The 13,075-nt window shown below is 50.4% G+C and overlaps 1 protein-coding gene across 1 annotated transcript in view; it reads right to left on the bottom strand.

The window, feature by feature from the left end:
• Positions 1 to 597: 597 nt before the first annotated feature.
• ST8SIA2 (ST8 alpha-N-acetyl-neuraminide alpha-2,8-sialyltransferase 2) overlaps positions 598 to 13,075 on the bottom strand; it is a 30,209-nt gene continuing 17,731 nt past the window's right edge. The window contains exons 5-6 of the mRNA XM_066558748.1: positions 11,286 to 11,579; positions 598 to 1,015 (exon numbers count right to left, since the gene is read on the bottom strand). Coding sequence (XP_066414845.1) covers positions 730 to 1,015; positions 11,286 to 11,579 — 580 coding nt within the window. The 3' untranslated portion in view covers positions 598 to 729. The remainder of the gene's footprint in view (positions 1,016 to 11,285; positions 11,580 to 13,075) is intronic.

Here is a 13,075-nt window from a genome sequence, read left to right as displayed (position 1 = left end):
AGAAATATTCAACATTCAGCAGAAACATTCAGCATCCTCCTCACCATCCCCCTGCCCAGCGCCTCTCTGGAGCCCCTCACATGCGTGAGTGTCACTGGGATCAGCTCAGCTCTGCTCCCTGCCACCTCCCGCAGCCCCAGAGGCTTCCCCCGCTCCCAAGGCTGTGCCCACCCCGCGTTTGGATGGATCTGGGCACTGGTCCCTGCGGAGCAGGACCCGGCTCCCGCTCGGAGCCACGGGACCCTGGGCTGTGAGAGCCACCAACAAACCTTCCCTGCCCACCCCCTCCCTGCCCCTTCCCCTTCCCCTCCCCGCCACGAGCACGGGGCCAAGGGTGCACCTCGCTGCCCTTGGCCAAACAAACTAACTACCAACCTGGCACCAGTCACAACAAACGGCTCACGGTCACCATCCCCAACACACCCGCAGAACCAAGGCCACCTCCACACCTCTCCCGTGGAAGGCAAACACCCTTCGAGTCCAGCAAGCCCCACAGCAAAGGGGGTCTTGCCCAGGCCAGTCCTGTGAGACACCCCTGCATCTCTCCTGCCCTTCCCTTGGTGAACACCAAACAGTTATAACACTCAGGTCAATATATATAGGTACCATGTAGATATATTTGTGTCGCTGTGCTGCGCCTTAACGGAGACCAACCCCAGCGGGCACCACTCGTCCTTTCTGCCCCCTCCCTCCTCCTGTGGCTGTGCAGGAACGTGCCTGGGGACCAGCCTACGTGGCCCCATCACACTCCCCCACAGTCAGCTTCAAGGCTCCTTGCTGGTGCAGCGTCTTTAAGGCTTTGAACTCCAGGGGCATGGTGTGCGGGCTGGCCTGCGAGGTGTAGCCGTACTTGAGGCTGTCGTAGTAGTGGTACTTGACTGGGTTCTGGTTCTGGTCCAGGGGGAAGGGCCAGAAGCCATAGAGATAGATCTGGTTGCAGAAGCGGGTGGCCAGGGTGTACATGAGCAGGCCGGTGGTGGGGCGCTTGATGTGCACCTTGTTGGTCAGCCAGTACCTGCAAAGGGACATGGAGCCTGTTATTCACACAGCACACCCTGCTCTGCACCTTTTTTCCCCTCTCCAGCCCCTCACTGAGATGTATTGGTGATGCAAAGTGAGAGGATTCTGACTGGCAGAGCTCTCCATGCCAAGGAAAAGCCTCTCCAGGGACTGCATGCTCCTGCTCTCTGCCTGCTGGTTACATCACACTTGTTGCCATGGCACTGAAGCATCTCGTGCCTCGACAATCCTTTATGAAAAACAAATTGCTTGCAACAGTGGCCTTCGGTACTTCAGCCTACAATTATCTTCCAATCAACCCTGGAGATCAATACCACAGACCAAAGCATCCACGTGTCAAGTAGACTCCAACAACCCCTCGAAGCAGACACAGTCAAACACATGCTGATGGCTTTCACTGATGAATGGAGATTTTACTCTGACAGCAAACACGACAGGGCTAGAAAAACATCTGCCTTGGAACAAAGGGTCACCAGGCTGAAAGAGCTAAAATGCACTGCTGAGTTCCCATTACACCCAGCCACTGCTGCTGTGATCCTGGACCAGGATTCATCACCACCCTCGGCAGCATGAGCCCATCAGACACACAATATGGCACACTGCAACAGAAAATGTGAGATATGGAGGTCAGCTGTGCTCACTGCTGGGAAGCACGTTAGTTTTTATGAGGGATGGCAAAAAGAACAGGGCAAGCATGGAGGGATGGAGTGATGCAACAGCAGAAATGGTATCAGTATTCTGGGCTGCTGATAAAAATTATTGCAGAATCAACATCCTGTAAGAAAATGTTTCCAGCACCCCGTATTTATTGCAAAAGCAACTTATCTGGTTCGCTCAGGAAAACACTGTCAGAGGAGCAAAATCAGAAAGCAAAAGCTTTGGGGAGGTAGAGAATATCCCCATCAGGCACATTCCCTCCTCCCCCAGCATGTCTGATGGCAGCACTGCCCCAGAGCAGGCAGGGCTGGTGCAGGCCGCCCATCCTGCTGTGCACAGCCTCTCTGAGCCCCTGGATTACTTTTAAAGGTGAGTGACTGGCAGCCCCTTGGACAAACAGAGCACCTGGCACTTCTGTGCCCTCTCCAGATGTGTGGGATCCTGAGGCAGGTCCTGCAGTCACAGTGGAGCCCCAGGAAGTGCCTTGCTCCTCATTTGCACTTTCTGCTGGGCTCCTGAGGGTCTGGTGCTCAGACAGCAGGAACCCTTGGGAGAGCTGAGCCTTAATCCTGCAAATTAGCTTTTCAAGAAAGCTATTAAAATTTAGCAACCGAGGCACAAAACGTGCTTGCTTGTTCTCAGCCAGATAAGAGAAAAAAATTGACTTTTCTGGTGAATCAAATTCTGGAAGCAGAGTGACCTCCTCAGCATATGCAAGAAGGGCACAGGGACAGTTTTTTGGGGTGGCACGTCCAGGGCTGTTCAAGCAAAGGATGAGTATGATGTTTTGGGAAGGAGATCTTTGCCTGGCTCATGCTGGCATCCAGCACAAAACCAGAGCAAGAAACAGGGGAAAAAGCAGTATCATCAGCATTTTCTGTGCTTGCCCAGCCATGGGGCTGTGCTGGGGACCCAGCAGAGCTCACTGCAGTGCCACAGCCACCTGCTCCCACAGGTAACCATAAAGCAGCCTCCTTGATGAGTTTATGGGTAAGCACATTAGCCCCCCAGTGTGCAGAGGGAAATGGGAGATTATCACAACCATTTAACACCGTGAATTAGGATCTCCTCATGCAGCAGGGAAGCCACCTGGGAAGAACTGTCAAGTCATATTAAGCAGCTGGTTTTGAGTGAGGACAACTGTCTGGGTTTGTCCTGCAGCTGCTTTAGCCTCAAAACTCTCCTTTCTATCAATTTACCAGCTGGGGTACACAGAAAAATACTGGTGACCTTTTGCCCTCCCAAAATATTACCTTTTGTGTTTTGTTGAGAGGCTGTAAATACTCCATGAACATCCAAGGACCCTGGCAGCAAGATGGAGTGATGCTTGTACAGAGGCACAGGGCATGCACATCACCATGAGGCTTCATGCATATTTACAGTGAGAAAAATGACGTGGGTCAGGCTCTGAGGCACCCTATGGACACATGCTGACCTCTGCAGCCCAGCACACACAAAAAGCCTTACCAAACCCAACAAGTGTCCACAAACCACCACCCAAAACCAGCTCTACCACCACCAACCCAGTGTATCCAGCTCACCAACGGCAGCTAGTGAGCACTCACTTGATAATACTGGGGTAGGGAACACTGACAAGTCATTTTTTTAATAATGAAAATTAAAACCTGGCTCTTTTGTCTGAGTTTCCCTTTGTTGCAGGCAGGGCATTGCAAAAACCTCACTCATGCAGCATGATAAATTCTCAATGCAGCTTTGAGAGGGGGTGAGGGACTCCAGGCTGTCCCAAACCACCCACATGGATGACATAACATAACACATAATGCCCAATCCATAAAACTGGCCATGCCACAGCTCCTGCAATTTGTTTCCTGCACGGTGAAGGTGGGAAATCCTCTGCTGAGGTCTGGGAAATACTTTTTAATGACTGCTTTGTGATGGGAAATATGCAAGACCTTCCTCTTATCTCTCCCACCACTGTCCAGCTGAGACAGCAGCCACAGCCCTGGTGCAGGAGAGAACAGCTGGGGATGGAAATAAACCCTAATTAATTCTGTAAATCCAAATGAGGTTGTCTGGGCGCACATGGGATGCTGTGTCAACAGCACACCTTTAATATGTGAGGTCCAGGATTTTAATTAGGAGGAAAGATAATCTCGAAGCAGGCAGTAATTATTTTTCAAACTGGCTACACCAATCACCATAACTATTAACTGCAACATTTTATGGAAAGAGACAGCAATTAAAAGAGAAGAGCAAAGAGCAGTCCTGAAACCCAATACCTCTGTTCTAAGAGCTGTTCTCCCAGTGAGGAGCTGGTGCTGTGTCTGTAAATAAACCCTCAGGGATGGGATGCAGCTCCTGAGATTGGCAGGAGCCTGAGCAGGATGTGGCTCAGAAGAGGAACCATGATTCTGTCAGGGAAACATTGCCTGAGACAGCTCTGGTTTCAGATCATGGTGGTGACAGATGGAAAATGCCATCAGATCTTCAAGGCCATCTTCTGTAAGGAGGCAGCCTAGACACAAGCCCTGACACCTTCTTGAACTGAGCCTTCAGAAGAGCAGCTCAGAGAGTCTCATCCCACAGCTGGGAGATGGTTCTGGCTGCTCCTCATCTCCTCATCCTCCACTGGAGATGATCAGAAGGTTCCTAAGGCAGAACCTCTGCCAGGTGCCTTTTCTCAGGGAAAGAAACTGCTGTGCTGGGACCTCACAGCCCAGAGGGAATCCTGCAGGAGGCAACACCGCCACTGCCCTAGGCTGCCACAGCAGCCACACGAGCCAGGGAAGGTGGCACCTCCCCACTGCACACCTGGGGCACCTGCCCCACCACTCTGAGAGTGCTCATCCTCCCCAGCATCACTGAATGGGGGAGAAGAGCCTGGCCTGGACCTGGGCTGGGATGCTGGGTGCAGAACTCCTCCCGGCAGGCAGCATTCACGCTAGACAGGGCAGGGGTCTGCTCTCTGCTGACCAACCTGAGAAAAACCTGAAACGACTTGTACCCTCCTGGTAAGGGTTAACCCACAGGATAAAGTTAACGGAAAATCCATTGCCCTGATGAAATGAATAAAAGACATAGGTCAATGAAGAAATCAAATTTCAGCAGTATCAGCTGCATTACTTCATGATACAAATCAGAATAGCTGAAATAATGGAATTTCCGACTCTTTTAAAAAAGCTAATTCCTAAAAGAGTGATATAAACACAGGCTGCTGTGGAGGTGCTGGTCCTTGAGTGGCAGCAGTGTTTTATCAGCCTGCCACACACACCCTGCTCCAGTAATAGCCAGGAAAACCAGGCACAGATAACCAGAGTGAGCGCCCTGGCTGAGGTGGTGCAGGGGGGGACAGGAGCTGCTGCCAGGAGACAGAACCCAGAGCTAGGTGGATGGAGATGAAGTGCTGGAGCCCAGGGAGCAGCTGATGTCCCCATTCAGCTTCTCCCAGCCCCTTTTCTGTCCAGCCCTTTCCTCTGTCGTGTCCACCAGAAGAGCCAAGAGCCACGAGCAGTGATGAGAGCTGTGCTGGACAAGCAGGAATGGGCATGTCCCCATCCAGATGCTGACACTGACTCCAAAAACTGCATCTGGTGTCACCTGGGCTCTATCCAGAGGCTGGGCAAAGCCCAAACACCAAACCCAGCCTCCTGGTCTAGACTGGATCCAGACCATGTAGCCTGGTTCTGCTTTTGGTAATTTGGCACAAGGAAATCAGCTCTGAGCCACAGATAAAAAACTCTCCTCCAGATCTTGAGCTGTGATGTTTTTTTCAAACACATATGGTACTTAATACCCTCAAGTTAAAGCTTTTCTAAACAGACAAAAAGGGAAAATAATTGAGAATAACCTTATATTTTTCACCTTTCCTTTCTATGCCCCTTCACTTCTTTTGAAAAAGAAAAGACTGAATCTTCCAGATTAACAAATTGACTCTCTTGGGCCCCCATTGCAGACACATCACAGCTCGGGTTCAAGGTGCCTCAAGTGCAGAAGAGGAGAGGATAATAGCTCACACAAGGACTTTTTCTGCAGGATTTCCACTGATCTATCCCACACAAGGCTTTGTGGGTGTTCACAGTTGCCCCTCACACCCCACTCCACTCACACACTTGTGAATGGCTGTTTTCTTTCCCTACCCCTTTTGAACATCTTTTTCCCTCACCTGAGTGCAGGACCACAGCCCTAAAACCATTTGTTTAATGTTTAGGGGAAGAGCTTTAAGGCACAAGACCCCAGGGCAGGTATTTCAGAGGAACCCCAGTGAGCATGGAACTCCATCAGGGAGGGAGCATGAAGGAGCTGCTCTGGAAAACCCACAAGTGATTGATGCTGGCCCCACACTGCTGGACACAGCAGAACCAACCCTGAGACAGAGGCTGAGAGAAACAGAGCTGGGAGGGCTCTGAGAAGGAAAAGCAGAGGCTTAGTGATGTGCTAGAGAAAAGCAGAGGCTGTGGAGGGATGCAGTGAAAGGAACAGATCAGAACCACCTGCACCTGTCCTGTGTGAGGCAAAGGGGGCTGGGATGGGGGTGGCATGATGGGGACACGAGGAGAGGAGGGAGCAAGCAGGGCTCCCACCACAGCTGATGGATGGCAAAGGCAGCCCTGGAACCCTGCAAAGGCAGCCCTGGAGCCCTGCAAAGGTGAAGGCTCAGCCCCTGTTTGGGTGTGAGGGGCCAGGCACACACCCCAGGCAAAGATGAATGCACCCTGTGGCTGTGAGGATGCAGCTCTGGGTGCACCATTGTCCTGAAGAGCACACAACAGCTGTCACAGCTGCTTGGATTTAAACCTAATGGGAGAGCAAGCCAAGGAGCTGGAAGGTTTATTGATTTTTAATTTTTTTTTTTCCTCTCAAGAAGCCCTTAACAAAATCTTATGGGACTGGAATTGGTTACTGCCAAGAGCCCCTTGTGATGGACACAGTGAGAAATGCTAGAGCAGATTAGACAAAGTGAAATGTGTCCCTGAATTCCCTGCAAGGAGGGACAGACAAACCTCCCAACACAATTATTTTCCCTCTCTGCCTGCATTCCATGTTATTTCTCTAATGAAAGCTGCTTGGCAATAGGGATTACAAGGATTTTTGGAGACACTAACAGGCAACTTGTAAGGGGTTTGCTTGCTCCCCTCGGCCAGAGGAACTGCTCAGGGGACATTTTATGGAACCACTGCAAAGTAAGGATGCACACACCCCGAAACACACAGCAGTGCCTCCCTGCCACCAAACTGCCCCCTCTGCAGCCCTGGGGGCGAGCTGGCTCCTTTCTGAGCTCCTGCACTGGAATGCTGGAGGCTCTCTCCCCTCCTGGTGAGGGCTGAACTGTGTGAGAAAAGCCTGCCACTATCAGCAAACATTTAAAGCACCCCCACAGCTTGAAAGGTGATGTTCTCAAATGATGCTGTTAAGGACAACAAAACCAAATGCTTTTTACTTATCTCGGCAATGCACCCTCTACAAATGCCCCAAAATGCACTGAAAATTATAGGAAAAAGGCTCAATTGCCACTTGAAATGAGTTTTGGTTTGAGGGAAAGCAGAGCAGGGCAATAAATACTGTGGTTCAAGGAGAAGTCAAGGGCTCACAAATGTATTTTGCTGGTAGTGGAGAAAAAAAAGGCAACACTTTTGTGGCCAAATTGAAGTTGGCTGAGATGTCAGCCTTAGTAGGAAGTGCTATTCCTTGGAAAAAAAATAAATAAATAAAGGGGTGCCTTGGCTGAAAAACTTCCCCCATTTCTCATTTCTTTGTGAGTTCCAAATCAACTCAGGGTAGATGATAAAAGGTAGTTTTATGCAAAAAGGGAGAATATGGGGCCTCTCTGCAACAGCAGCCCACTGCAGCACAGAGGGATGTGCTGAGGGGATTTGTGGGTTGTTCATTCTCTGCTGCACACCACTAGCCACAAAATGTATTTGTTTCACAAATCTCAGATCTATCAAATAAAAACACAGTGCTATGAACCAGCACAGAGAGAGCTGCAGAGACAGAGGATGCTGTTGGAGACCCTTCATAAGCAAAAAAACATGGGATGATGACAGGGACTGGACAGTGACACAGAAGATGAATGAGTAAATTCCTAGTGATTCTGGTCCTGAGGAAGGACTCCTTCACCCCAAACCACATCATATCAATTACCCTGAGCAGATGGTCAAGATAACCCCATTGGTACCTGAGAGATTTCCTACACAGCCCCAAGAGCATCACCCACCTCCCTCAGCTGTGCCCAGTTCATTCAGTTCTGCCTGGATCACTCTCAAATCCACCCCAAGGAAAGGGTTAACACTGACTCAGAACAGCACAGCCCTTCACCCCCAGCCTGGCTGAACCCTCTGTGAGCTCCTGGGTCAGTGCTGAATGCTCCCATCAGCTCTGCCTTTCTGAGGGGGCTGCACTTCTCATTAGACTAATTGCTAATCAGCAGGCATCCTTGTTTTGCTGCTGATCAGTGTGAGAGCAGCAGGGCAGGTCAGGCAGCAGCGCCCTTGGCTTGGAGGGCGATCCCTGCCGAGGATCAGCGCTGGCCTCTGTGGTTATCATTGAATTAGTGCTGCCCCTGTGCTGCCAGGAGCCACCTGGCACTGCCCCCAGCACGGTGACCAGCCCAGGGCACAGCAGGGAGGGCGTGGATGCATTTCCAACCTGGACCTTGGGATCTGACACCAGCCACAGCCAGGGGCTGCTGCCATCCCCAGCACCCCCAGCTCACTTCAGGTGCCTGCTGCCCTCACTGGCTGCACCCCTGAGCCCCTGGGGGCTCTGAGAGGCCCAAAACCACATCCCTTGCATGAGAGCTCAGTGGAGTTACACTAAAAGGAGGAAGGATTCCAGGAAGGAAGGATGGATTTCAGGAAGGATTCCAGGAAGGAAGGATGGATTTCAGGAAGGAAGGATTCCAGGAAGGATGGATTCCAGGAATGATTCTAGGATTCCAGGAAGGAAGGATTCCATGAAGGATTCCAGGAAGGAAGGATGGATTTCAGGAAGGAAGAATTCCAGGATTCCAGGAATGATTCTAGGATTCCAGGAACGATTCCAGGAAGGAAGGATTCCAAGAAGGATTCCAGGATTCCAAGAAAGAAGGATTCCAAGAAGGATTCCAGGAAGGGAGTATTCCAGGAAGGAAGGATTCCAAGAAGGATTCCAGGATTCCACGAAGGATTCCAGGAAGGAAGGATTCCAGGATTCCATGAAGGATTCCAGGATTCCAAGAAGGAAGGATTCCAGGAAGGAAGGAATTGCTCCAAGGCACAGCTGCATTGCTCCCTGCATGAGACAGCACCGAGTCCCTGGGCTTCTCCCAGAATCCCTGCACCTCCTGCAGCCAGGCAGCTCCTGCCAGGCACAGGTGGTGGCTCCAGCCCTGCTGTGCTGGAGCTGCACAGGGACAGCCAGTGTGCCAGCCAGCCCAGCTGGAGCACAGGGACACAGAGAGGCCAGGGAGATGCTGTGAGGTGGAAGATAAGCCCAGCAGCTGAGCTTGTGGAGGCATCCTCCTCTCCCATGGGAAAGGGATGCCTAACCCTTGCCAACTCCTCTGCAAAGCTTCCTATGGGAAGTTTCTGGCACTGGGAATGGTTGCCAGCACAGGATTAGCACCCTGTTGATTTAGAGGGCTTATTACAGGAGCTTAATTCTATTTTGACAGATGAAAGTAAGTCAATTATGGCTAGAAATAGCTCTGAATTTGGGTTGTGGGATTTTTTTTTCCTTCCTGTCTTCCCCTTCTGTGACTTGTGGCATCATTTCCTTCCCTTTCCTTACCTCAAAGCCAGTGTTTTCTCTGAGATGCCTCTCTGGCCCAGGGAAGCCTCTAACACTAGGGGCAGATGTGGCACTTGCTCATTATTGCTGCCTGTGAGGCACCATGGGGCCCCTCCACCCCTCCCAGGCTGCCCTAGAGCCCCTCCTTGCCCTGCTCCTGGCAGAAATGACCCCAAAACCTGTCCCCTACCCACCCCCAGCACTGACACAACCTGAGCTGGGACAGGAAACACCCAGCAGGGGCCAGCTGACTGCAGAGCTCAGACTCAGAGAGTGCAGGAGTGCAGGAGAAGGGCTCACAGAAATCAAGGAACATTAATGCTGAGGCTTTTTAGAAGCTACAGAAGGAAATTGCCATCCTGTGAGATTAACAGGGTCTAGTCAGGATCAGAGGACAACTGCTGCCATAAGTCATCTCCAGCAAAAGTCACTGTCTGCCTCAACTCCCTAAATGCCTAAAGAATCATGATCCTCCTAGAGAAATAAAGCACAAAAGCAAGAGCCTACCCCATTCCCAAGTCATTTACATGAAAATCTCACCCCTGGGGCTCTCTTTCTTTTATAGCCTCCTCATTCCCACCATTCCCAGCTGTGTCTCCTGTACACCTGAAGATCAGGCAGAGAACAGAAAGACCTTTTCCTTCCCTCAGAGTAACCCCAGTCACCACCACCTGGCCCTGTTTATGTGAGCAGCAGGACCAGAACACATCACTCCCCTCCCAACCAGGCTCACACAGGAGCTCCCTGACTTGAGGAGCTGTGTCAGACCTGTGTCTCTGAAGCACAAGGTGACAAATCTCATTGCCAGCTCAGTGCTCACCCATTTCTCCATGGAAAGCCCTAACCACAGGCTTGGGAGTTATGGTGATGCCCCAGGAAAGCCCTGGAGGTTTGGATATTGCTAAAAGCCCTCACACTCAAAGAGCACAGTGGGGAGCCCCTGCTCAGAAGTTCTTATCTGTCACTCTCACATTTTCTGAAAAATCCTCTTTGCCCAGCATTCTTCTCCTGGGAAGCTGAGAAGCCTCAGAGAGGGATGAAAACAACAATTATCTGATTACTTCTCCTGTGTTTTGCTGCTTTGGAATGTGGTTGGAGATTGTTTATCCAACACGTGAATTGTTTTAACTTAACGACCAATCACAGTCCAGCTGTGTCGGGACTCTGGAAGCAGTCACCAGTCTATTAAAAACTTCTGTATTTTTTCTCTACTCTTTAGTATAGTTTTAGTATAATATAATATAATATAATATAATATAATATAATATAATATAATATAATATAATATAAATATTATAGAATATAGATCTATATAGATTATAGATTATTATAGAATATAGCATTCTATAATATAATGTAATTAAAATATAATATAATATAATATATATGATATATTATAGAATATTATAGAATATAGATTATAGATTATAGATCTATCTAGATTATAGATTATTATAGAATATAGAATTCTATAATATAATATAATTAAAATATAATACAATATAATATAATATATAGATTATAGAATGCTATACTAAAACCATACTAAAGATACCTATAAAAGTTTTTAATAAAGTCTGGTGACTGCTTCCAGAGTCCCAGAGTCCATATGATATGATATGGTATGATATGATATGATAATAAATCAGCCTTCTGAGAACACGGAGTCAGATTCTCAATTCCTCCTCCAGCCTGGTGACCTCACAAACACCACGCTTATCTAGGGACCATCCACCACCCCCCATCCTCATGGTCTGCAGAAGGGAACAACTGGTTCCTGCTGTTTTCCTGCAGGAAAACAATCTGTGGATCCCAGAAGCTCAGGGGTCCCTTTGCAGCCCAGGGGCTGCGGGCTGGGAGCTCAGCAGAGCGGCGCTCACCCTCGGACCGCGTGCAGCAGGCGCAGCGAGGGGTAGGCAGTCCTGACGTTGATGTGGTGCTTCAGGATGAGCTCGTTCACCCACTCCACCCTCTCCTTGCCCCCCTTGGCCATGAAGGCTGGGATCCAGAGGATGCTGCCGTTGAGGCTGTGCAGGCGCTGCAGCAGCTTCTCCCGCCACGTCTCGTTCACCAGGTCCTCGAAGGCGCGCTGGATCACCGAGGGGTTCATGGTCACCAGGTCTGTCTTCATGCCCACGTCCTGGGAGTACTCCTGCACGGGGGCCAGGTTGCACCTGCAAAGGGGAACACCCAGCAGCCCTGTTTAATGCACTGAGAGAGGGCAGCGACGGGCAGGAGTGGGGTGGGGTGCCAAAAGCCAGGGCTGGTGATGTTGCGCCCGTTCGCCCGTGCTTTTGGGAGGAAGAGGAGGGAGAATGACCCTCTGCAGTAAATTAGTGATGATGAGCCATCTCCATCTCAGCCACCATCACTCAGCACGATGGCATGTGCACACATCTCCCCCTGGGACAAGGCTAATATCAGCCACAACTGTGGTGTCACCTGGGTGGTTTGCAGGGAGTGGCAGCTCTTCTGGTGCCTCTCCAAGATAACATCAGCAACAAAGCTCCTGTCTCTGCTCTCATGGCAGGTTTTAGACAAAACAGCCTTTTCTACTCAAGGAAAGCATTTCCCTCTTAATTCCAGCCCTGCTGGAGTAACACACTCCCAAAGGCCTTTTCTCCCCTGGTGAGTCTCTGCCAACAGCAGACCTGGTGGCACCGTGGTGATACTGACACCAGCAGGAGGGGGATGCCAGGACATGGTCTCCACAGGGTCTGCCTGTCTGGAGGCTCTGACCCTCAAAAAACACCTTTTTCTGTAGTGTTCATTGGTGCCTCCTCTCAAATTGTACATGTGGGCATGGGCCATGTGTCTTGATCTCCTGTGCCACAGCAGCGTGAGGGCTGAGGGCCTGTGGGACAAAGTGCCAAGGAATTGCATCCTAAGCATCTGCCTTGATAATCAGATATTATTACTGTTTTCCCTACTTACAGATGGGAAAACTAAAGGAAAATCTAGCTACTGGCATGGGGGCCTTTTGATTGACTCATTACAGGAATGAATTGAGTAAAAATAAACATTGGAGCTGTATCCTGGACACAGACCCAATCACTGGTCACTGCCAACCCTACTGAAAAGGCTGCCTGGATGGAGCAAACCATCCTCAGGAAGATGCAGGTTCCAGCAGTGGCTCAAACAACCTACAATGGGAAGTGTGTCTGTGCCAGACCTGCACCAGCAAATGGCTGGGGAGAAGCTGCTCAAAATCCCCATCCTCACATCCAGAAGAGCTTTTCTCCAGCAGTTTTGCTGCCTGACATGAATGCCCCTCACTGAACTTTGCCAGAAGCACAGTAAGCAGTTTTTCCCTCTGCTCACTTGTGTTCCAGTGGAGGATGATGCTCTTATCCCCTGTGGGCAGGCTGGAGCTGCCAGCAGCCAGGCAGCTGGAGCAGCAGGGCTTGAGAGGGGGACAGAGGTGACATTATCCTCATTCCCACGTCACACCAGCACCGCCTCTGTGAGCTGCTGATGGATTGGGCTGTCCTTGTAATAGACTCACCAGAAAACAAATGTCTGCATGTACATAAATCATCTGTGGATTTCACAGCCTCTCAGCTAACAGGGGCATGGGGCTGGGAGGGCAGGAGCTCCTCCTCTCCACTTCAGACACCTCCAGAAGTGAATTTGGTGTGTCCCAGCAGGGCTCAGGATGTGCTGCTGCAGG

Source organism: Molothrus aeneus, chromosome 13, assembly GCF_037042795.1.
Source record: "Molothrus aeneus isolate 106 chromosome 13, BPBGC_Maene_1.0, whole genome shotgun sequence".
Lineage (NCBI taxonomy): Eukaryota > Metazoa > Chordata > Aves > Passeriformes > Icteridae > Molothrus > Molothrus aeneus.
This window is presented reverse-complemented; position numbering and strand designations above follow the sequence as displayed.